Raw genomic sequence first — 24,087 nt, forward strand, 5'->3', positions numbered from 1 at the left:
GTTTAGCTAAAAGGTTAACAAATGAGGTAAAAGTTTTTTAAAAGTTTTAAAAGTCTCTAAGGAAAAAAGTACTTAAACTCTGTCTATGGGTGTAACCCTAGATAGAACAAAGGAGATGGCAACCAGAGGATTCTTCACCCTAGACTGTTAAGTCTACTACTTGACCTATCAAGTGGAGTAGATGAGCTGACTTCGGAGGCTGACTTGCATCTCTCGATGGATGGACAGATGTGTAAACCTTTTAGGCAACACTGAATAGTGTTGAAGAGATTATATCTCACATCACCCCGGCTCCAGCTGTCCTCTACTCAAGTTGCGGCTATTAAATAATCAAGGGGAGATTAAGTTTTCTCAAGCCAGTATTTTAGAGATTCCTACATCTCAGGTAAAAAGATTTAGAATTCTTCAAGAATTTTTTTTTTTTTTTACTTTACTAAATCAGATCTAGCTTGACAGCCTGAGAAAACACGTACCAGAAAGGGCAATGGCTGCACGTGACTCCTCTGATCTAGAACACAGACCCCACAGAGAGTGATTGTGTTCTAGAATGGCCTAGGAACTTTTCTATTCCTTTCCCTGCTGTTGCTTTAATCTGCCACTACATTTACCTGTTTTCTTATTCAAAATCCTTCCAACAATGACTACATTCAGAAAGCTTATCTCAAGGTTTTTGTTGCCTTTTTTCTCATTAACATAGTACAAGTTTGGCAAACCATGGTTTTTGGCTCTGTCCCCCCTGACGTTTTTATATAACAGAAAGTCAAGGGTATATCTGAAAGAGAAAGGAAGTTCAGAGAGCAAATACAACCTGAGGACGTGTGTATAAGAGGGGAACCTGAGGACGTGTGTATAAGAGGGGAAAAATACAAGCCAGTATTTTTATTGTTTTGACAAACTCCAGTCTTTATTTTTTTTAAAGCTCCAATTGCCAGAGACTATCTCTTTCAGCCAGCAATTACCTATTTTATCACTCCAACCCATCTGGTCTTTGTAGCGGCATAGGTGTGAGTTTGACTCAATCACAACAGAGGATTGCAAAACAATAAGTGAATTTGGAAACACTGAGGGAGAATGGAGTGGGGGTGAAACAAATAACTGATATTAACTATCAGGTTAGTTCCCAGATTCCCAAATAACAAACCATTATATCATTCTTTGGCTGTGTATATTACTCTTACTATATAGGACCTGCACTGTCCAGTAAGATTTCTTACTAGCTACATGTGGCCATTTAACTTTAAATTAATTAAAATTAAGTAAAATCTAAAATTCTGTTTTTGCGGGTGCCTGGGTGGCTCAGTCGTTAGGCGTCTGCCTTCGGCTCAGGTCATGATCCCAGGGTCCTAGGATCGAGTCCCACATCGGGCTCCCTGCTCCTTGGGAGCCTGCTTCTCCCTCTGCCTCTCTCTCTCTCTGTCTCTCATGAATAAATAAATAAAATCTTTAAAATAAATAAATAAATAAATAAATAAAATTCTGTTTTTGGGTCACATTGGCTGTATTTCAAATGCTCAGTAACTACATACGGCCAGTGGCTACCATACTGGACAACGCAGGTAGAGAACATTTCCATCATTGCGCTGTCTATTGGGCAGCACTGGTTAGACAGATTAAATTGGTTAGGGGAGGCAATACCTGCTTCCTCTAATATTTAGTAAACCAGTAGACCTGTTCCTATCCCCTCCCAGTTGCTTCTTCCCTAATGTTCCCATTACACCATCTACTATAGCTCTTGCCACATTTTGTAACAATAGATAACATTTATTAAGTGTTTGTTACATCCTCTGTCTCTGGAACATTTCACAAACAAGTAAAACCATTTTTAATCACAGGTCCATCTGACTGACACTCATGCTCTACATTTCCCAAATTAAACTGTAGATACAGATGTGTCTTAATTGTACTTGATGAGTCACAGTACAGTACCTAGCAGATAGCAGGGGCTCATTAGATGTTTACTGAATAAATGAATATGCAAACTTATATAAATTAACTACTAAAAAATGTATGCTTTTTTATCATCTATTCTAGAGTCTTCACTGATCGCGCCATCTATTTCTACAGTGGTGCCATTATTTTATAATTACTATGACTTTATAACATGTTTTCATATCAGGAGGATTAGCTTTCCTACCTAATATTAATTTTAAAAGATGTCACTTGGTAGTTTGACATGCTTATTTTTCCAGATGAGTTTTCTTAATTATTTTGCCGAGTTTGAGGGGGGAAATCTCTTGCCATTGTGTTTGGGATTGCCTTGAATTTATAGAGTAATTTGCAAAAAAATTGATGTCTTTTTCATATTGAGTCTTACCCAGGAACAAGTTATATTGTTTCATTAATTTAAGTCCTTTTTATGTTGCTCAGTAGGGTTTTAACATAGGATCTGGGATCTCTCTTTTTTTTTTTTTTTAAGTAATCTCTATTCCCAATGTGGAGCTCAAACTCATAACCCAGAGATAGTCACATGCTCTTACAAATGAGCCAGCCAGGTGCCCCAAGATCTTCATACTTCTTAATGAATTTATTCCTAGTTATTTTACTTTATTTCCTATTTTGAGTCAGAACTTTGCTTTAATGTGTTACTTGCCACATAGCAAACATTCCTCTTTATACCAGAGACAGTTCCTTCTCTACTCTCAGACCATGTGCATCTAGGGGTAAACCATGTGGTTCAGGTCTAGCTCATTAAACAATCACATTCCTCTGGCTAGACTGATTGTTCAGGAATTGGAAATAATCCAAGCTGGGCTGGTTAGAGTGAATCCTGCAATTTATGTAAGAGCAACTGAGTGAAGTTACTGTTACTTTCCTGCTTGATTTGAGCCTGGGCAGATCTAGCAGTCATCTTGCCACCACATGGAGCCCGAAAATAAAATCAGAATTAAAGAGGGGCACCTGGCTGGCTCACTCGGTAGAGCACGTAACTCTTGATCTCAGACTCGTGGGTTTGAGCCCCATGTTGGATGTGAAGCCTACTTGAAAAAAAAAAAAATAAGAAAGAAAGAAAGAGAGGGAGAAGAGAGAAAGAGAAAGAAAAAACAGCTGAGATTTGGAGAAATGCCAGGTTGGGATGAATCATCTGAGGCCTTGAATCTAACTGTGTAGCCCGTATGTTGAAGGGTAGCCAATAAATTCTGTTTTGCTAAAGCCAGTTTGAGTTGTGTTAGTGGTCACTAGCGACCAAAAAATTCTTAAGTATGCATTATGCATACATGCTAGATTTTGGTCTGAGCCAAATTTTGTCCTACAAAGTCCAAGATGTACTCATCCAGTTCTACATTATTAAGTATATTTATTAAAATAGGAATGGATAATTGAATTTTATCAAATGCTTCTTTGGGCATCTTTTGAGATTATTCTGGTGTTTTTCTTTTGACCTTAATATATAAATTATCTTAACAGACTTCCTATTATTTTGTTTTGTTTATGGTCTCAGCACAGTGCTAAGCTTATGGTAGGCCCTCAATAAATGAATGAATGAATGAATGAACTGTTGTACTCAATATACAAATATTTTACTTAAGATTTTTTACATTGATTACTAAGACTGATTTCTCGTTTCCTTTTTTAGTTTTATTTCAGGCAAGTTTTCCTATCAGTAAATTTTCCTTCCATATGCAATTGGATAATTCATTTTAAAAAGCATTAGAATTGTCTATCTTTGCTCATTTGAAAATGTTCACCTGTAGAATCGCCTATTTTTTTTTTTTTTTAAGATTTTATTTATTTATTTGAAGAGAGAAACAGTAAGAGAGGGAACACAAGCAGGGGGAGTGGGAGAGGGAGAAGCAGGCTTCCCACCGAGCAGGGAGCCCAATGCGGGGCTCAATCCCAGGACCCTGGGATCATGACCTGAGCTGAAGGCAGACGCTTAATGACTGAGCCACCCAGGTGCCCCCAGAATCACCTATTCTTTGTCCTTTTTAGAAGATAGCTCCTTGACAATCTTAATCTCTTTCTTTTCAGGTAAACTTTGTTAATTTGTATTTTTCTAGAAAATACCCAGGTTTTCAGACTTATTTACACAAAGTTTTCATAATTCTTTTAACTTCCTCTGTGTTAGTGATAATTTTCCCCTTCTTGTTTTTAATTTTTACATTGGGATATTTCAAATTGATTTTAGGTTGTCTGAACAGGAGTTATATCCGCCAAACTAAATTTGTACCAAGAGATACACAAGGTTGTTTAGCAAACACTCTGGTAGGGATGACATAAACATGAAAAGAACTTCAGGTTAAGGATTTTTTTTTTAAGTTTTTGGAAACAACTGAGAGTTCCGTGGGGACTTGAGTGTCTTTAAACCAGTGACGGCAGGCCTTATTCAGTATGCTCATTTCCCACTCTGATGTATGGATAAACACAATCTGACCTGAAGAGATTCTCCTCAGTGCAGCTGACACTGAGGGATTTGGGTTAAATAGATTAAGGACTTGCAAAGAGTTAGAATTACAATAGATCATTCTGAATCACAGCCATGGCAAGGAGACACTACTGGGTAATCTCTCTTTTTTTTTTTTTTAAAGATTTTATTTATTTATTTGACAGAGAGAGAGACAGCGAGAGAGGGAACACAAGCAGGGGGAGTGGGAGAGGGAGAAGCAGGCTTCCCGCCGAGCAGGGAGCCCGATGCGGGGCTTGATCCCAGGACCCTGGGATCATGACCTGAGCCGAAGGCAGACGCTTAACGACTGAGCCACCCAGGCGCCCCTGGGTAATCTCTTGAAAAAACAGAAAATCAGAATGACCAATGATACCACCAAAAGAAAAAAAAAAAAAAACCCGTCATTTCACTTTACTATCTTATGGGGGTTTAGTTCCAAAGCAGGCATGCAGGGCTGCACTTTAGTCTGGCTACGTTAAGTATTCTCCTTCTGCAGGGAGTGTAGAACATCAGTATATAAATAATTGCTGCTTGAAATGGAAAAATAAAATAAAAAAAGGGTGTGAAAAAGAGAAAATTGTCCCAAGTAGCAATCCACCCCCTCGCAGCTGTAAATTACTCATTAGTCGTTAATGTCACTGTACTGAGCTGGAGCTGAGTCAGCCACCGCCCAGGCTGCAGTGAAGCAGAATTCCATCTCCCTCATCTTTTCATTACAGGGCTTTCACTTCATGCATCAGTACCAGAGGAAAGACCAATGCTTTGTAGCAGGAATTCCATCCAAGTTGACTCTGGAACAATTTGGTTCCAAGTGAATCAATTACTCTCAGTAAAAACAAGAGGAGGAATTCCTTTCTTGCCAATTTTCTGTCAAAAATGATCTAGAAAGATAAAGTAAGAACAGATATATTTACTTTTATATCTGCCTCAAGTTCTCTGGGATCTAGTTATTCTGATTCATAAATATATGCTTTGTTCCTTATGCACCATGTTTAAAGGCAAATGCTTAAAATAGAACAAATAAAGTGAAATATTCAAATTCCTTAACAATTTTGAGCAGTAATTCCTAATTTTTACAACAATTGCTATTTCCTTAGACCCTGTCAAATATGTATAAACCTAATATGTTAATAAATATGACTTCATTAATAAATAAAGCCTCTTAGGGGCACCTGGGAGGCTCAGTCAGTTAAGCATCTGCCTTTGGCTCAGGTCATGATCCCAGGGTCCTGGGATCAAGTCCCACATCGGGCTTCCTGCTCCTCGGGGAGCCTGCTTCTCCCTCTCCCTCTGCCTGCCGCTCCCCTTGCTTGTGCTCTCTCTCAAATAAATAAAATCTTTTAAAATAAATAAATAAATAAAGCCTCTTAATTTGCCTGGAAAAAAGATGTACAGTGATCCATGCAATTAAATCACACATTAAATAGTTGTCATGTAGAACTCTATTTATTGGTAGAAATAAAATTTAATATAATTAATGAGAAGTTTTGTTACAACTGATTTCTTGAATTTTTATATGATTTTTTACTTGGATTCTTAAAGGTAAGCTAAATATTTTAAATAGGTCTTGCTCAAACTCTCTCCCCTCACTCACTCATCTTTTCTGTTGTGTCTTCACACTTCTCACTTTACTCTTTCCACTTACCTAGGCATTATTTATTAATATTCTGATATTAGAATGTATTCTGATGATATTCTGTTATGTTAATCTCTTGCTCCAATTGTCATCACATTTTCAAAATATACCTGTATTTTTTTTCCCTCCTTTTATTGACCAGTTTGAAATACATACTCGCATTTTTTTCTCTTGCTACCGCTATAAAATCAACAAGTGGGTAAACATAATTAGATTTCATATTGTGTAGACATTCTCTGTGGGTTACTACACATGAGAAGATTTTAATATTTTTAAACAAATGATGTAGGAAAGGTACTCACCCACAGTCCCTTCTGTGCCATCTGTTTCCTTTGGGAGATAATGTGCAGAAAGGTCACTCTGAAGGACTTCGTCTGCTGTGGCTCTGGCTAAAGCAGCAGCCAAAAAGGAAGGGCAATTACTGAAAGAAAAAAGGACTATTTCAGTAAGAACTAGGAAGTAATACATTTAACATTATTACTAATTATTAACATATCTGTCTCAAAACAAATTATGTCTTTAAACGCTATTCAACACATATTTACTGAGTGCATATTATGTGCTACGGACTCTGCCTTGGCACTGGGTATTCACTGAACAACACAGACATGGCCTCTGACCCAGTAGGGCTTAAAATCTAGTTAGGGAGACAGATGATAAACAAGTAAACATACAGGACACAACTTAAAATCGGGATAAGTTTTATAAAAGAAACAGGATACAGTGATAGAGAATAATAGAGGGGGTACCTACTTAGAATGGTCAGGAATCCATATCGTGAAGGATAAGAAAGATTTGGTTCTGTGGGGGTGGGAAGTTGGGAGAGAATATTCTAGGCAGAGAAAATAGCATGTGTACAGATCCTTTCTGAGAGCTTGGTATGTGTGAGGAACTGAAAAAAGCCTAGCGAAGATGAAGTATGGTGGATAAAGAGTAAAGACGGCAGGGAATAAGGTCAGAAGGACAGGCAACTGCCAGTTAAATGAACCTTTTAGATCATGGAAAGGAATTTGGATCTCAAAGTGCAGTGAAAAGTCACTGAAGGGGGTGTCTGGGTGGCTCAGTCATTAAGCGTCTGCCTTCGGCTCAGGTCATGGTCCCAGGGTCCTGGGATCGAGTCCCACATCGGGCTCCCTGTTCAGTGGGGAGCCTGCTTCTCCCTCTCCCTCAGCTGCTCCCCCTGCTTGTGTTCCCTTTCTAGCTGTGTCTCTCTCTGTCAAATAAATAAATAAAATCTTTAAAAAAAAAAAAAGTCACTGAAGATTGTGAGCAACAGCATGCCATAACCAGACATATTGATTAAAATATGACTTTGACTGCTATGCCAAAGGAAATCAGAAAGGGGCAAGAATGAAGGAGGGTGGCCAATAAGGAGATTGTTGTAATCCGGGTGAGACTGAAAAAAAAGTGAGTATATTCTAAAGAAAGAAAATACAGAACTTGCTGATTATTGGAATATAGAGATAAGAGAAAAGAATTAAGGCTGAGTCCTGGATTTTGGTCTGAGCAACTAGGTGAATGGTGGCATCATTCACCTAGATGGAGAAACCAGGAAAAGAACAGGTTTGTGGAGGCAAAGGGTAAAGAAGAAAACAAGAATTAATTTTAGCATGTTAAGTTGGAAATATCTGTGAAATATCCTAATGAAGGTATCAAATGAAGTGAAAGTTATTAAATAGTGTGGAGCTCAGAGATGTTAGGAAATTTGGAAGTCATGAATGTATGGAGGATATTTAAAACTACTGAAATAGAGTACATCACATAGGAAGAAATTATAAAAAGAGAATTGCCTCTTGTTTTCCAAACCCTTTTAGAATAGGAAAGTTATCTCACGCCTCACCATTGTATGCTGGGGAGTTTTGGGAAGGGTGTAGTTTGCTTCTTTAGTCACCACGCTTTCACATCAAGTGGAATTATATTGAAGGAGCTTTCATCAAGAAATTGTACCCAAGGAATCTCACCTGCACTTGACCTCACTGAGTTCCTAAACCTCCAGCCTGAGCCTGAGGCCATTAAGGGATGGAACTTTGGGATACCTTACGGGGGGTGGGGGGCAAGGGGGTGTATTTTGTATGTGTGAAGGATGTGAATTGTGTGGCCAGAACAGACATGGCAGGGGTGCCTGGGTGGCTCAGGTGGTTAAGCAGCTGCCTTCAGCTCTGGTCATGAGCACAAGGGTCCTGGGATTGAGCCCTGCAGCATCGGTTTTCCTGCTCAGTGGGGAGTCTGCTTCTCCCTTCCCCTGCCCTTGTGCTCTCACTTGTTCTCTCTCTCTCTCCCTCTCAAATAAATAAAATCCTTTAAAAAAATAAAATAAAGGGGCGCTTGGGTGGCTCAGTCGTTGAGCGTCTGCCTTCAGCTCGGGTCATGATCCCAGGGTCCTGGGATCGAGCCCCACATCGGGATCCCTGCTTGTCAGGAAGCCTGCTTCTCCCTCTCCCACTCCCCCCTGCTTGTGTTCCCTCTCTCGCTATGTCTCTCTCTGTCAAATACATAAAAAATAAAATCTTAAAAAAAATTAAAATAAAAAATAAAATAAAAATTAAAAAAGGAACAGACATGGCAGACTGTTTTTCTAAAACAGGCCACAACAATATTTCTGATAGCTGGTACAGCTGCTTTGGCAGTTCCTTAAGATGTTGAAGTTATTATATAGCCCAGCAATTCCCCTTACAGGTATATATCCAAGAGAAGTAAAAACATACATCAACACAAAAACATGTGCATGAATGCTCATAGCACCATTATTCATAATAGCCAAAGAAGAGAAACAACCAACTACCCATCAACTAATTATGGATCAATAAAAGCAGTATATTCATATAATGGAATATTCTTCAGCCATAAAAGGAATAAAGTATTGATACATGCTACAATGTAGATAAACCTTGGAAACATTATGGTGATAGAAGCCAGTCACAAAAGACCACATACTCTATGATTCCATTTATATAAAAAGTCCAGAATAAGCAAATCTACAGGAACAGAGTACAGTAGCAATAGCCTAGGGCAGAGGGGTGAGGTGAGTAGGGAGTAACTGCTGATGGGTAGAAGGTTTCTTTTTGGAGTGATGAAAATGTTCTAAATCTTGGATTGTAGTGATGGTTAAACAATTATGAATGTACTAAAACCCCTGAATTGTATACTTTCAATGGGTAACTTTTGGGGCGCCTGGGTGGCTCAGTTGTTAAGCATCTGCCTTCGGCTCAGGTCGTGATCCCAGGGTCCTGGGATCGAGCCCGCATCAGGCTCCCTGCTCTGCGGGAAGCCTGCTTCTCCCTCTCCCACTCCCCCTGCTTGTGTTCCCTCTCTCGCTGTGTCTCTCTCTGTCAAATAAATAAAGAATCTTAAAAATAAATAAATAAATGGGTAACTTTTATGCTATGTGAATTATATCTCAATAAAAATGTTTAAAAAATCATTGACTTTGTTAAGAACCATTGACTAGTGGGGGTGAAAATAAGATTAGAATGGGTAAGTGGGAGGCAAGGAGGTGTGGCAGTAAGTAAAAGGTCATTTGAGGACAGGGACAGCTTGTTCTTATTTTAGAATGGTGTAGAATCTGACTGTATACTAAATAATCTAGTAGAGAAAGATTGATAGATAATGCAGGAGATAGGGGATGACCAAAGGAGTGAAGTTCCTGAGAAAGCAGGAAGAGAAGAGATCCAAAACATATCTGGAAATTGCTGACCTTTGATAGCATGAGGCACATTTCACCAGCTGGAAAAGGAAGGAAGAAAATGGGTGCAGATGCAGGTAGGTTTCTAGACTTCTTAGGAGGAAAGTAAGAGAGTTCCCATCTAAAGGTTTGAGTCAACAATAACTTACTGAGGCTTACAGTGTTCCAGGCACAGTTCTGGTGCTCAGGATATAAATGACCATAAAAGACAAAAACTCCGGCCTTTGGAACCCTTCCTCATACACTGTTGGTGAGAATGTAAATTGGTGTAGCCACTACAGAACACAGCATGGAGGTTCCTCAAAAAATTAGAGATATCATACAACCTAGTAATTCCACCTCTGGGTATTTACCCAAAGAAAACCAAAACACTAGTTCAAAAAGATACATGCACCCTTATGTTTGTTGCAGCACTATTTACAACAGCCAACATAAGGAAACAACCCAAATGTCTGTCCACAGATGAACAGATAAAGAAGATGTGGTATATATACAATGGAATATTAGCTATAAAAAAGAATGAAATCCTGCCATTCACAATAACATGGATGAACCTAAGTGAAATAAGTCAAAAAAAGGACCATATGATTTCACTTATATGTGGGATCCAAAAAACAAATGAACAAACAACAGAAATAGACATAAATACGAAGAACAAACTAGTGGTTGCCAGTGGAGAGGGAGGTGGGGAAAATAGGTAAAGGGGATTAAAAGGTACAAACTCCCAGTTATAAAATAAGTTACAGGGATGAGAAGTACAGCATTGGGAATACCATCAATAATACTGTACTAAATTTATATGGTTACTATATGTGGTGAGCTTTTCATAATGTATAATTGTTGACTCACTGTGTGGTTTACCTGAAACTAACACTGTATGTCAACTATACTCTTAAAACAAAAACAAACAAAAAACAAAAATAACCCATCTCTGGAGCTTACATTCTAGAGAATGGCTTCTCAATGAAGTATGGGGTTAGATCAGTAGTTTTCAAACTTTTGCAGACATCAGAATCAATTTGCAAGGCTTGTTAAAACACAAATTGCTGGGCCCCATCCCCAGAGTTTCTGACTTGGTAGGTCTTAAGTACGACTTCAGAATTTTCGTTTCTAACAAGTTCCCAGATGAGGTTCATGCTACTGGTCTAGGTACCACACTTTAAGAACCACTGGATTAGGTTATCAACTGGGTGGTGAGGGTAGAAAATATATGGGGCAGGAGGGATGAAGAGAAAGTAGATACGAAACAGACATATCAGAGAGTAGCACTGTCAGTGCTAAGAGATTGAGACAATTTTTAAATAAAACCAGTCTTTCTGGTTGTACAATTTTCTCCATCTATGTCCATGTCCTGGAATATTTGTTGGTAAAAAGAATTGTCTAGTTCATGGGGCGCCTGGGTGGCTCAGTTGGTTAAGCGACTGCCTTCGGCTCAGGTCATGATCCTGGAATCCCGGGATCGAGTCCCGCATCAGGCTCCCTGCCCAGCAGGGAGTCTGCTTCTCCCTCTGACCCTCCCCCTCTCATGCTCTCTCTATCTCATTCTCTCTCTCAAATAAATAAATAAAATCTTTAAAAAAAAAAAAAAAAAAGAATTGTCTAGTTCATCAAGATTTGGGATTTTGCGAGTATTAATAAGTAAAGAAGAGACATTGAAATTTAGTATCTTTTTAAGCATGTGATTACAGTGTTAGACCATGAACTTTAAATTGGCTAAGAACAGACATGAATGGTAAATCAGTGTGGTCTAAATGTAATTAAACAACTGTAGTGGGAGTACTTGGGCACATAACTTAGAAGGATAAAGAAGTATTGTAGTCTGAGAACAGGATGCTTGTGTATAAGATTTTGGAGCCAGTGCAATATTTGTGATAACAAGGTTTAGGTGAGACCAAGAAAGTGAGTGGTTGAGTGGTTTAGAAACATAAAATGGCAATGTTTACATTTGACGTCCTCAGAGGGTAAAAAAAAATGGAAAATTATCTTTATCATCATTCATCAGTATTTTTCAAATTGTAGATTACAATCCATTAATGGTTAATGAAATGAACTTATGAACTGTGACCAGCAATTTTTTTTTTTTAAGATTTTACTTATTTACTTGAGAGAGAGAGAGAGAGAGAAAGCACAAGCAGAGGGGGTGGGTGGGCAGAGGGAGAGGGAGAGGCAGGCTCCCCACTGAGCAGGGAGCCTGAAGCGGGGCTCCATCCCAGGACCCCTGGGACTATGAGCTGGGCCAAAGGCAGACACTTTACCAATTGAGCCACTCAGGTACCCCTGATCAGCATTTTTTAATTTTTATTTATTTTTATTTTTTTTAAAGATTTTATTTATTTATTTGAGAGAGAGAATGAGATAGAGCATGAGAGGGGGGAGGGTCAGAGGGAGAAGCAGACTCCCTGCCGAGCAGGGAGCCCGATGCGGGACTCGATCCTGAGACTCCAGGATCATGACCTGAGCCGAAGACAGTCGCTTAACCAACTGAGCCACCCAGGCGCCCCTGATCAGCATTTTTTTAAAAGGAAATAGGGTACATGAGGTAAGGCTAAGTATTCTGTATACACACATAAGTATATACTGAATCTTGATTATGATAAAAAAATTTTTGAAAGCCACTGCCCTTTAGCAATTATGAAATAAATTGATGACATCCCTTGAAATCCAAATGCTTTATAAGCAGTATTACCATTTCTCCTTTCATGCTAAGTTAACTAAGTTTTTCTTGATAAGTCAAGATTTTTCTTCATAAGCCTAAATAAACTCTTTGTCAGCACTGCTTGTTTTTACCTTTCTATCATGCTGTACTTTGACTAACTGGACACATCCAAATATTTTGCCTAAGTGGACTTTTAGTATACAATTACAAGATTTACTTGTGGTCCTTTTGTTTCAAAATTTATATTAAGATTACCTAAAAACCTTCATTGTAATCTTATTCCCTAGAATTCCTCCCCCTACCAAGAAAGAAAAAGATATCTTTAGTGTAATTATTAAAATATCTAGGATCTAAGGCTCACCAAAGGTAAAAATATGAAAACTTTAGAGAATAAGGCAAGAACCATTAGTCTCATTAATGTGTCATCTGCAATACATTTTTAGTCACAGTTAATGTAATTTTTTACTTTTTGTCAGATGGAATGAAAATATTTTCAGTGAAGCAGGGAGGAGGATTAGCTGACTAATAGCTAGATATAAAACACCAAGCTAGACACTTCACCCACATCAGCTATCTCTACCTGTCAGAAAGCTGTAACACTTAGCATGAATAAGTTCTTATGATTTTGACTCTGAAATGAAAGTGATTATTTCTGAAAAATCAGAATTGCAAATATATTTTAAAACATAGTCACATCAGGGGCACCTGGGTGGCTCAGTCGTTAAGCACCTGCCTTCAGCTCAGGTCATGATCCCAGGGTCCTGGGATCGAGCCCCGCATCGGGCTCCCTGCTCAGCGGGAAGCCTGCTTCTCCCTCTCCCACTCCCCCTGCTTGTGTTCCCTCTCTCGCTGTGTCCCTCTCTGTCAAATAAATAAATAAAATCTTAAAAAACAGAACAAAACATAGTCACATCAGAATATCTGATACAAGTCAAATAAAAGCTTATCATTAGAGCTTGTCATTTTTAAGAGAATTACCAGGAGTGACTAATATGATAATTACATAGCAAACTGCTTTCTTTCATCATTTCTCATACAGCCCTGGACAGAAGCATTTACAATGCTGATACACGAAGGTCTCAAAGTAAGGCAAATGTAGTATCAGAGAATGGCCAAAACTCACAGCAGTTTGTAGATTTGAGGTTATAAATGTTATTATCTTGAGAACATTGCTGAAGTAGAATGGGATTTGAAATTTTTTAACTCTTGCAGTGTGTGTCATTTTGAGAGACTGGCTCTTTTAAAGTCAAATTAATCATGTTAGGTCTCTCAAATATAGTCTAAGAAAGATCCTTTGCTATTTATATATATTAACAGAATTTCTGAAGTGCTTACCATTCCTATCTTCAAGCAATTCACATCCTGAGAACAAAAGGAAATGTGTTTTCATGCATACCAATTTATTACTTTTTTGTTTGTTTAGGCATCAAAGTACAGGCTTTATATATTCATAGATAAAAATAAATCCTTGTCTAGTTTATATCTACACCATACATAAACTATGCATAGCCTTTGAACAATGTTGAAATATAATTAGGGGTCCATTTAGTTTTAATTCCAAGTTTAGTCACATAAATAAATCATGCCACTTCATTAAAGCTATTTATGTTAATGGATGCATATTTGAACTTTTGTGTATAGTGACTTTCTCAATGTTATATATTGTAAAGCAGAAATCCAGACCCTATCAAGCTTCATAAACTGAACTCTGTAATCAATCCTTGCAGTGTATCTACTAGTTAGGAAAGAATCCTTCAGATTTTGTATTGCTTATTTTCTTAAAGAGCCATACCTATGCCATAAACATAACAATACTGTCACCAACTGGTTATGAAGTTTAATATTTCAAACAAGAGAACAGTATTTCCTACCTCTTTAAAAATATTTATTTACAAGACCTTATTATTCTGTCTCCATTCTATAGGCTGATAAGAGTCCTAGAATCTACATTTTCCAATAGAGAAAAGAAAAGGAGTCGGATTGGAATTGAATCTGAAAGGTTGCTTTTTCTAGCACTGTATATCACCATCTTGGTATAGAGCAGAAACCACAATAAATTATTTTGGCATAAAAACATTTACTTTGCATTCATTTTCAAATATCATGCATAAATAAGTCCTGTCAGATGGACAGGATAGTATTTTAGTCAGATCTTTTTCTAAGTTGACTTGTTAGTATCTTCCACATGCATATCAAGACAATATACATTTTAAGGCTGCAAAGGAAGCATTTTCATTACAATACCAAACCTACACAAATCACTAAAGACATTATTAGATAAATTAGAGGTTTAAAAGTACATCCTTCCTGACACTGGCAATGTGGGAGTTGGCACAGCCCCCACAGCTGTGTTTCAGCCGTCTTGGCAAAGCACTGCCAAGGTAATAAAAATTCCTGAAGGTGGGAAGTTTCCATCAATTAACTTTGAGAGACTCGTCTAGAGCAGCCTCATCTAAGCCCACGTGTTAGGATGATTCTGTCTACTCAGTACATCCTTGCTAGGGTGACAGTCACTTAAATGTTGAATTTCTGATTACCAGCCCCCCCCAACAAGTTAATCATATGTATTGTAAATCTAGAACAACACATTAAACTAAAATTAAAAAGGCAAAGTCTCCACCTGACTTTGTATTCTTTCTCTTAGTGGACTAAACAGAGTTAAAATTAGGGCTGATTTTTTTTCTCTTTAAGCTATTTTCTTTCCTTCTATAGCAACCTCGAGGAATGCCACCTGGAGTCAATGGACGGTAATGCCCACATGTCACAGTTTCTCTTAGTTAGCTCTTCTGAATCTAAATGATGTTACCTACCACATGACTAGTTCCTGCAGTTCTGAGTTTGGGGTTCTCACAACAGAAATCTCAGTCCCTACTGCTGCTCTCAGTGTAATCTTAACAACCATTTGTTCACACTGACCAGGCTGACATTTAAGCAAAAACAACAGTATCATAAGTTTTCTGTGAATAGCAATCTAGATGCTACACACTTACTTACCCAAGGTCAAAATACCACTAGGGCCACAAGACCACAAAAAGAAGAGGGTTTGGCAGTAACCGTCTTTCTTGTCATCCTTACTCCATGACCAAAGGAATTAAACAGCACAAATTTACTGAAACTTGTCAATATCACCAATGTGACCTTCCTGTTGCTAAAACCTACAGTCTCGGGGCGCCTGGGTGGCTCAGTCGTTGAGCACTTGCCTTCGGCTCAGGTCATGATCCCAGGGTCCTGGGATCGAGCCCCGCATCGGGCTCCCTGCTCAGTGGGAAGCCTGCTTCTCCCTCTCCCACTCCCCCTGCTTGTGTTCCCTCTCTTGCTGTGTCACTCTCTGTCAAATAAATAAATAAAATCTTTAAAAAAAAATTAAAAAAAAATAAAACCTACAGTCTCTTCTCCCATCTGACTCATTTAGGAGCTACCAAGTGACTGGCTGCTACCTGCTCATCATGCCCTCCACTTTTATACACCTTCTTCTCTAGGCTTCAAGATCATCACACTCTCTTATATAACTCTTAGGATTCTGTCTTCTCAATCTCCTTTGATGGTTCTTCCTCTCCTCCCTGCACTTGTAATTCCTCTCATTATTGTAAATCTTTTCCTTTTTGCACAGCCTTTATACTTTCCTAGTATACTACATGCATTTCTTTCTTTCTTTTTTTTTTTAAAGATTTTATTTATTTGAGAGAGAGAGAATGAGAGAGAAAGAACACATGAGAGGGGATAGGGTCAGAGGGAGAAGCAGACTCCCTGCCAAGCAGGGAGCCCTATGCGGGACTCGATCCAGGGACTCCAGGATCATGACCTGAGCCGAAGGCAGTTGCTTAACCAACTGAGCCACCCAGGCGCCCCCTACATGCATTTCTTATTGTGTTTATTGTTTATGTCTCCTCTTCCCACCTGACTGCAGATGTTTTTATCTGTTTTTGGTGATTGATGTCTAATGCCCAGATCAGTGCCTGGCACACAATGATCAATATTTGCTGAATGAATAAACTTCTGTTTTTCTGATTTATACATGTTTAAGCCATTCCCTAACTCCTTAGAATGAACGTTCCTTAACAGTAGAAAGTCAATACATTTATGAAAGCGTATTCCATATAACAATGTTGAGGCCTTACATGTAGGCTATGAAACAGGCTAGTATCAGTAAACAGGTGATAACCATTGGCAAAAAGGAATGAGGGTCATATTTACACTTTTGTTGTCAACTCAAACGGTTTGTGCTGACACCTCACTTAACTTAGACTTTAGTCCCTCTCATTAAGAGATAATGTATTTAAAATTCGAAAGTATGTATGGCTTCTTAATAGGAATTCTACTTCAATATTTTGAAACAATTGACCAGTCTTAGGGAAGCAGGGAGTAGCAGGAGGACCCTGGGCTTGCCTCATCCCTCAAACACAGCTAGATCAACATCAAATCATTTTGAACAACTAAGAAATCGATCTGAGGATTAAGAAAACTGAACATTTGGAGGGAGAGAACATAGCAGACGCAAGGTTTGGAGATGTGAATTGGGGGAGAGATAAGCCACGGTGCCACAGAGGGGAGGGAGCCCTTTTCCCGGAGAGAAGTCAGGGAGAGAGGGAGAAAGCAGGACAAAGAGCAGCGCATAGGGTTCCAGAAGACACTGAGGTGTGGGGGTCCCCTAGGTTGCACTGGGAGAGAATGCTCCCCTTCTTGGAGTACATTTGGAAAAGGGTATTTTGTCTCTCCAAGGACAAAAGGCTCACTGAGCATCATTGAGCACTGTTCCAACAGCAGGGGATGGAGGCGAGCAGAGGGCAGATAACCTGGTCACAACTTTTCCCTGTGCTTCATCATAGATTCCAGCCACCATGTGTGTGCCATGTGACTTCTTTTCTGGGACAGAACAGTGCCAGGTGCAGCACTGCAGGGCTCTCCTTGGGGGAGGGGAGCGGGTCCACACCTTGCCGGGTCGTTTAAGATTTGGAGATTTTGAATCCCAGTCCATGGCCAGAGATAAAACACAGGAGAACTGTGGTGCTGGGCATGCCCACAGCCAGGCACAGACAGGTTGAGGGTAGGGATCTGACAGAAGCCTGGGCCACAAGAGGGGAGATTGTTTGCTTTTCTGTGAGGGCCTCCTGAACAGCAGTGGCCCCAAGTCCCCCTGTCTAGGACGAGAGGGCAGGGTGACGCCATCTTCCACTCCTCTCACCGCACCCCCCCTCCCAGCATGGATCAGAAAGAAACACAGCACCTCCAGTGGAGGCTGGAGTCACTTACACCAAACCCCACTCCCCTGTGCCCAGCAGGGGCATCTTTATTAAGGCAGGTCTGACTGTGAGCCAGCGCAGTGGGCCTCTCTCTCAGAAGAACAATACAGGCCCCCGCATGTACCAAGTCTACTGATCACAGAATGCTCCAAAGCCTCAGCTCCAGTTCTGGTGGAAATAAGACCAGCATTTCTTTTTTTTATTTTTTAATTTATTTTAATTTATTATTATTTTATATATATATTTTTTTTTCCTTTTAATTTGGAATCAGGCTTATAGTTTTTTGTTCATTTGTTGGTTTGTTTCCTTTTTTCATTTTTTGGATCAGGCTTTTTTTTTTTCCTCTTTTCCTTTTTCCTTTCTTTTTCTTTGGAATCAGGCTTATAATTTTTTGTTTGTTTCTTTGCTTTTTTGTTCCTTTTTCTTTTCTCTTTTCTTGGATCAGGCTTCCCCCCCCACCCCCACCCAAAAATCGGGTTTATCTTAACAAACAAATCAAAGCACATCTAGTTAAAGGTCCAAACACTCCCCACTGCAAGCAAGGAGGAATTCTGTAGAGGACTGACCTGTGGGAAAGAGCAACCAAAACACAATAGCAGAGTGCATACAGCATACACCGGAAACATTTCCTGAGGCGCCAGGCCCTGGACAGTGTATCACCCCTTCTTACTATAGTATTACTCTCAGGAGCAGAAAACATAACAAGCTTTCATAAAAGCAAAAGACAGAAACCTAGACATAATGACAAGATGGAGGAATTCTCCCCAAAAGAAAGACCAAGTAGAAATCACACCCAGGGATTTGCTCAAAACAGATACAAGCAATATATCTGAACAAGAACTTAGAACAACAGTCATAAAATACTAGCTGGGCTTGAAGGAAGCAAAGACAACATCAGGGAAACCCTGGCTGCAGAGATAAAAGATCTAAAAACTAGTCAGGTCAAAATAAAAAATGCTATAACTGAGAAGCAGAACCAATTGGATGTAATCACAACGAGGATGGAAGAAGCAGAGGATCAAGTAGGATATAGAAGTTAAAATTATGGAAAATAATGAAGCTGAAAAGAAGAAAGAAAACTATTAGATCACAAATATAGACTTAGGAAACTCAGCAATTCCACAAAGGGCAATAAGATCCATGTCATAGGAGCCCTAGAAGGAAGAGTGGGAACAAGAGGCAGAAGGTTTATTTGAACAAATTTTGGCTGAGAACTTCCCTAATCTGGGGAAGGAAATAGGCATTCAAGTCCAAGAGGCACAGAGAATTCCCCTCAAAATTAATAAAAACAGGTCAACACCAAGACATATCATAGTGAAACTTGCAAAATACAAAGATAAAGAGAGAATTCCAAGAGCCGCTAGGGACAAAAATCCTTAACCTACAAGGGCAGACACCTAAGGTTAGCAGCAGGTCTGTCCGCAGAAATTTGGCAGGCCAAAAGAGAATGGCATGATATATTCAACATGCTGAATGGAAAAAATATGCAGCCAAGAATACTCTATCCAGCAAGGCTGTCATTCACAACAGAAGGAGAGAGAAAGACTTTCCAAGATAAGCAAAAACTAAAGGAGTTCATGAACACTAAACCACATCTATAGGAATTATTAAAGGGGACTCTTTGAGTAGGAAAGAGAGACCAAAAGCAACAAAGACTAGAAGGAAATCTATACGGACAGCAACTTTACAGGTAATACAATGGCACTAAATTCATATCTATCAATAATTACTCTGAATGTAAATGGACTAAATGTTCCAATCAAAAGACATCGGGTTTCAGAATGGATAAAAAAAAAAACAAAACCCATTAATATGCTGCTTACAAGAGACTCATTTTAGACCCTAAGACATCTTCAGATTGAAAATGAGCGGGTGGAGAACCACCTGTCATGCTAGTGAACATCAAAAGAAAGCTGGAGTAGCCATACTTATATCAGACAAACTAGATAAACTAGATAAACCAAAGACCATAATAAGAGATGAAGAAGGGCACTATATCATAATAAAGGGGTCTATCCAACAAGAAGATCTAACAGTTATAAATATTTATGCCTTCAAATTGGGAGCTGCCAAATATATAAATCAATAACAAACTTAAAGAAACTCACTGATAATAATACAATAATAGTAGGGGACTTTAACACCCCACTCACAGCAATGGACAGATCATCTAAGCAGAAGATCAATAAGGAAACAATGGCTTTGAATGACACACTGGACCAGATGGACTTAACAGATATATTCAGAGTATTTCATCCCAAAGCAGCAGAATACACATTCTTTTTGAGTGCACATGGAACGTTCTCCAGAACAGATCACATACTGTGTCACAAATCAGGCCTCAACAACTACAAAAAGGGGACACCTGGGTGGCTCAGTCGGTTAAGTGTCTGCCTTCAGCTCAGGTCATGATCCCAGGGTCCTGGGATTGAGTCCCACATCAGGCTCCTTGCTCAGCGGGGAGCCTGCTTCTCCCTCTGCCCACTGCTCCCCCTGCTTGTGTTTGCTATCACTCTCAAATAAATTAATTTTAAAAAAACTACAAAAAGATTGAGATCATATTTCATGTATATTTTCAGACCACAACACTATGAAACACAGAAACAACCTAATCTTATACCTAAAGGAGCTGTGAAAAGAACAGCAAATAAAACCTAAAACAAGCAGAAGGGAAATAATTAAGATTAGAGCAGAAGTAAATGATATAGAAATCAAAAAATAGAACAGATCAACAAAACTAGGAGCTGGTTCTTTGAAAGAATTAACAAAACTGATAAACCCCTAGCCAGACTTATCCCAAAGAGAAAGGACCCAAATAAATAAAATCACGAATGAAAGAGAAAAGATCACAACCAACACCGCAGAAATACAAACGACTAAGAGAATACTACGAACAATTATATGACAAAAATTGGGCAATCTGGAAGAAACAGATAAATTCCTAGAAACATATAAACTACCAAAACTGAAACAGGAAGAAATAGAAAATTTGAACAGACACATAACCAGCAAAGAAATTGCATCAGTAATCAAAAATCTCCCAACAAACAAGAGTCCAGGGCTGGATGGCTTCCTAGGAGAATTCTACCAAACATTTAAAGAATAACTGATATCTATTCTTCTGAAGTTGTTCCAAAAAATAGAAATGGAAGGAAAACTTCCAAACTCATTCTACGAGGCCAGCATTACCCTGATTCCAAAACCAGACAAAGACTTCATTAAAAAGAATTACAGACCAATATCCCTGGTGAACATCGATGCAAAAATTCTCAAGATACAAGCCAAGAGGATCCAACAGTACATTAAAAGGATTATTCACCACGATCAAGTGGGATTTATTCGTGGGCTACAGGGGTGGTTCAATATTTGCAAATCAATCAATGTGATATACTACATTAATAAAAAGAAAGGGTAAGAACCATATGACACTCTCAATAGATGCAGAAAAAGCATCTGACAAAATACAGCATCCTTTCCTGATTAAAAAAACCCTCAAGAAAATAGGGATAGGGTGCCTGGGTGGCTCAGTCGTTAAGCGTCTGCCTTCGGCTCAGGTCATGATCCCAGGGTCCTGGGATCGAGTCCCACATCGGGCTCCCTCCTCGGGGGGAAGCCTGCTTCTCCCTCTCCCACTCCCGCTGCTTGTGTTCCTGCTCTTGCTATCTCTGTCTCTGTCAAATAAATAAATAAAATCTTAAAAAAAAAAAAAAAAGAAAGAAAGAAAATAGGGATAGAGGGTGCCTGGGTGGCTCAGTTGGTTAAGCGGCTGCCTTCAGCTCAGGTCATGATCCCCGGTGTCCTGGGATGGAGTCCTGCATCGGGTTCCCTGCTCAGCAGGGGAGCCTACTTCTCCCTCTCCCTCTCCCTCTCCCTGCCGCTTCCCCTGCTTGTGTGCTCTCTCTCTCTGTCAAATAAATAAAAATCTAAAAAAATAATAAAATAATTTAAAATGTTGCACCTTGTTTAAAAAAAAAAAAGAAAATAGGGATAGAAGGAACATACTTCAACATCATAAAGGCCGTATACGAAAGACCCACAGCTAATATCCTCAATGGGGAAAAACTGAGAGCTTTTCCCCTAAGATCAGGAACACAACAGGGACGTCCACTCTCACCACTGTTGTTCAACACAGTACTGGAAGTTCTAGCCTCAGCATACAACAAAAAGAAATAAAAGGCATCCAAATCAGCAAGGAAGAAGTCAAACTTTAACTCTTCACAAATGACACTCTATGTGGAAAACCCAAAAGACTCCACCCCAAAATTGCTAGAACTCATACATGAATTCAGAAAAGTCACAGGATATAAAATCAAGGTACAGAAATCTATTGCATTTCTATACACAAAAAATGAAGCAACAGAAAGAGAAATTAAGGAATCAATCCCATTTACAATTGCACCAAAAACCATAAGATACCTAGGAATAAACCTAATCAAAGAGGTAAAAGATCTGTACTCTGAAAACTATAAAACTTTTATGAAAGAAATTGAAGACACAAAGAAATGGAAAAATATTCCATGCTCATGGATTGGAAGAACAAATATTGTTAAAATATCTATACTACCCAAAGCAATCTACACATTCAATGCAATCCCTATCAAAATACCACCAGCATTTTTCACAGAGCCATAACAAACAATCCTAAAATTTATGTGGAATCACAAAAGACCCTGAAAACCAAAGCAAACTTGAAAAAGAAAAGCAAAGCTGAAGGAGTCACAATTCCAGATTGCATCTTACTATGTTTTTCGGAAGTGCATGTTCTCCTTTTTGCTGCTTCCAATATGCTCTACTGTGGGTAAAATGCTATTAAACAGCATCACATGTTACAGAGAAATCATTTGTGAAAGGAAGAGTCAACCAATATGGCAAACTTCATTGTTGTCTTGTTTTAAGAAATTGCCACAGCCACCCCAACGCTCAATAACCACTACCCTAGTCAGTCAAGAGCCATCAATATCAAGGCAAGACCCTCCACCCACAAAAAGATGACAACTTGCCGAAAGGTCAAATGATGGTTAGCATTTTTTAGCAATATAGTATTTTTATTAAGGTAGGTACCTAGGTGTTTGTTTAGACATGTTGCACACTTAATAGACTACAGTATATTGTAAACATAACTTTTATATGCACTGGGAAACAAAATTTTGACTTACTTTATTGTGATACTTGCTTTATTGTGGTGGTCTAGATCCAAACCCACAATTTCTCCAAGGTATGGCTATATTTTATTCTTAACTGCTTCCTAGACAACAGATTGGCAACCACAAGTTGCTAATAATACCGGGTCTCTTTCCTCACATTGCTTTCTTCACATTTTAAAAAAACACAGTATATTTCCAATTCCTCATCCAGCTTCTCCTCTCCTCAAGACACTGAGAACTTCTTGTTGGCAGCCTATGAATGTTTCCAAAATTGTTTATTTTTGCTCCTCAGGGCACACCACCTATTGGCTTTTACGGAGACCTGCAAATGTAGGCAAACTATTTCGTCATTCTCTCAAACTCACTTGGCCTTTGTTACATTTGACAGCCCTTACTCAATTTTGTGATTTGGTGTTAGAGATATTTCCTACTCTTACTGAAGATGGAGTTTGCATTTTTCTATCTTTTTCATCCTTCTTCCTCCCCATCCCCTCCCCCCCCCGGTGATTTCTCAGAGAAGCAGACAATGTCATTATTCCACTATTTTAAAACCTTTAGTGAGCCCTTATTTTTTAATAGGGATTGAACTCCTTTTCAGAAAGAATGATAGTTACTCTCATAATACAGAGACACATGCATCAACTCTATCTTGATTCTTGAGTAAACAAGATAAAATGATACTTTCTTGAAGGAGTGAGTTGAATCAAATGCATTCAACTATGAAGCATAATAAACTAGGGAAATAAGTGATTCCAGAAGAAAAACTGAATGTGTGAGAAATCTATTCTAAACCCAGATTCTATGTATTTAATTTATCCTATGACCTTGTATTAGGCATTTTGCCCTCAGATTGTTCTCTGTAAACTTAAAATCTTTGTTTGTAGCATGTATTTTGGGCAGAATTTAGAAATCCCATTTAAATTTACATTTATAACAATTAAGTAATTTTGAGAGTTAATATCAAATCAACCAAAAACTTATGAAGTGTTTACAATTCATCTTCCTGCCCTCTAAATTATTCCAATAAGCCTAAGGAAAATTCAAGCCAGGCAAAATCTGCAGCAGGTTGTAGAGCCCTCCTAGTCTAAATAGCTCACATATGTGCAAAACCAACTGCATTCGCCAAAATGTAAGTCAGTCACTGAGGAGGAAAAGCTGTGATGTATTTTCCTACTTTATTTTATTATGATTTTTAAAGTAATCTCTACACCCAATGTGGGGCTGGAACTCATGACCCCAAGATTAAGAGCTGTGGGCTCCCCTGACTGAGCCAGCGAGGTGCCCCTTTCCTACTTTATTTTAATCACACATGATTATACAGAAATTCCAACAAATGGTCTGGCAG

The 24,087-nt window shown here is 38.8% G+C and overlaps 1 protein-coding gene across 1 annotated transcript in view; it reads right to left on the minus strand.

The window, feature by feature from the left end:
* The window catches only part of PPM1E (protein phosphatase, Mg2+/Mn2+ dependent 1E), a 184,944-nt gene that overhangs the window by 15,723 nt on the left and 145,134 nt on the right, over positions 1–24,087 (minus strand). Inside the window, exon 2 of the mRNA XM_036079409.2 lies at positions 6,323–6,441. Coding sequence (XP_035935302.2) covers positions 6,323–6,441 — 119 coding nt within the window. The remainder of the gene's footprint in view (positions 1–6,322; positions 6,442–24,087) is intronic.

The sequence above is a fragment of the Halichoerus grypus genome, chromosome 2, assembly GCF_964656455.1.
Source record: "Halichoerus grypus chromosome 2, mHalGry1.hap1.1, whole genome shotgun sequence".
NCBI lineage: Eukaryota > Metazoa > Chordata > Mammalia > Carnivora > Phocidae > Halichoerus > Halichoerus grypus.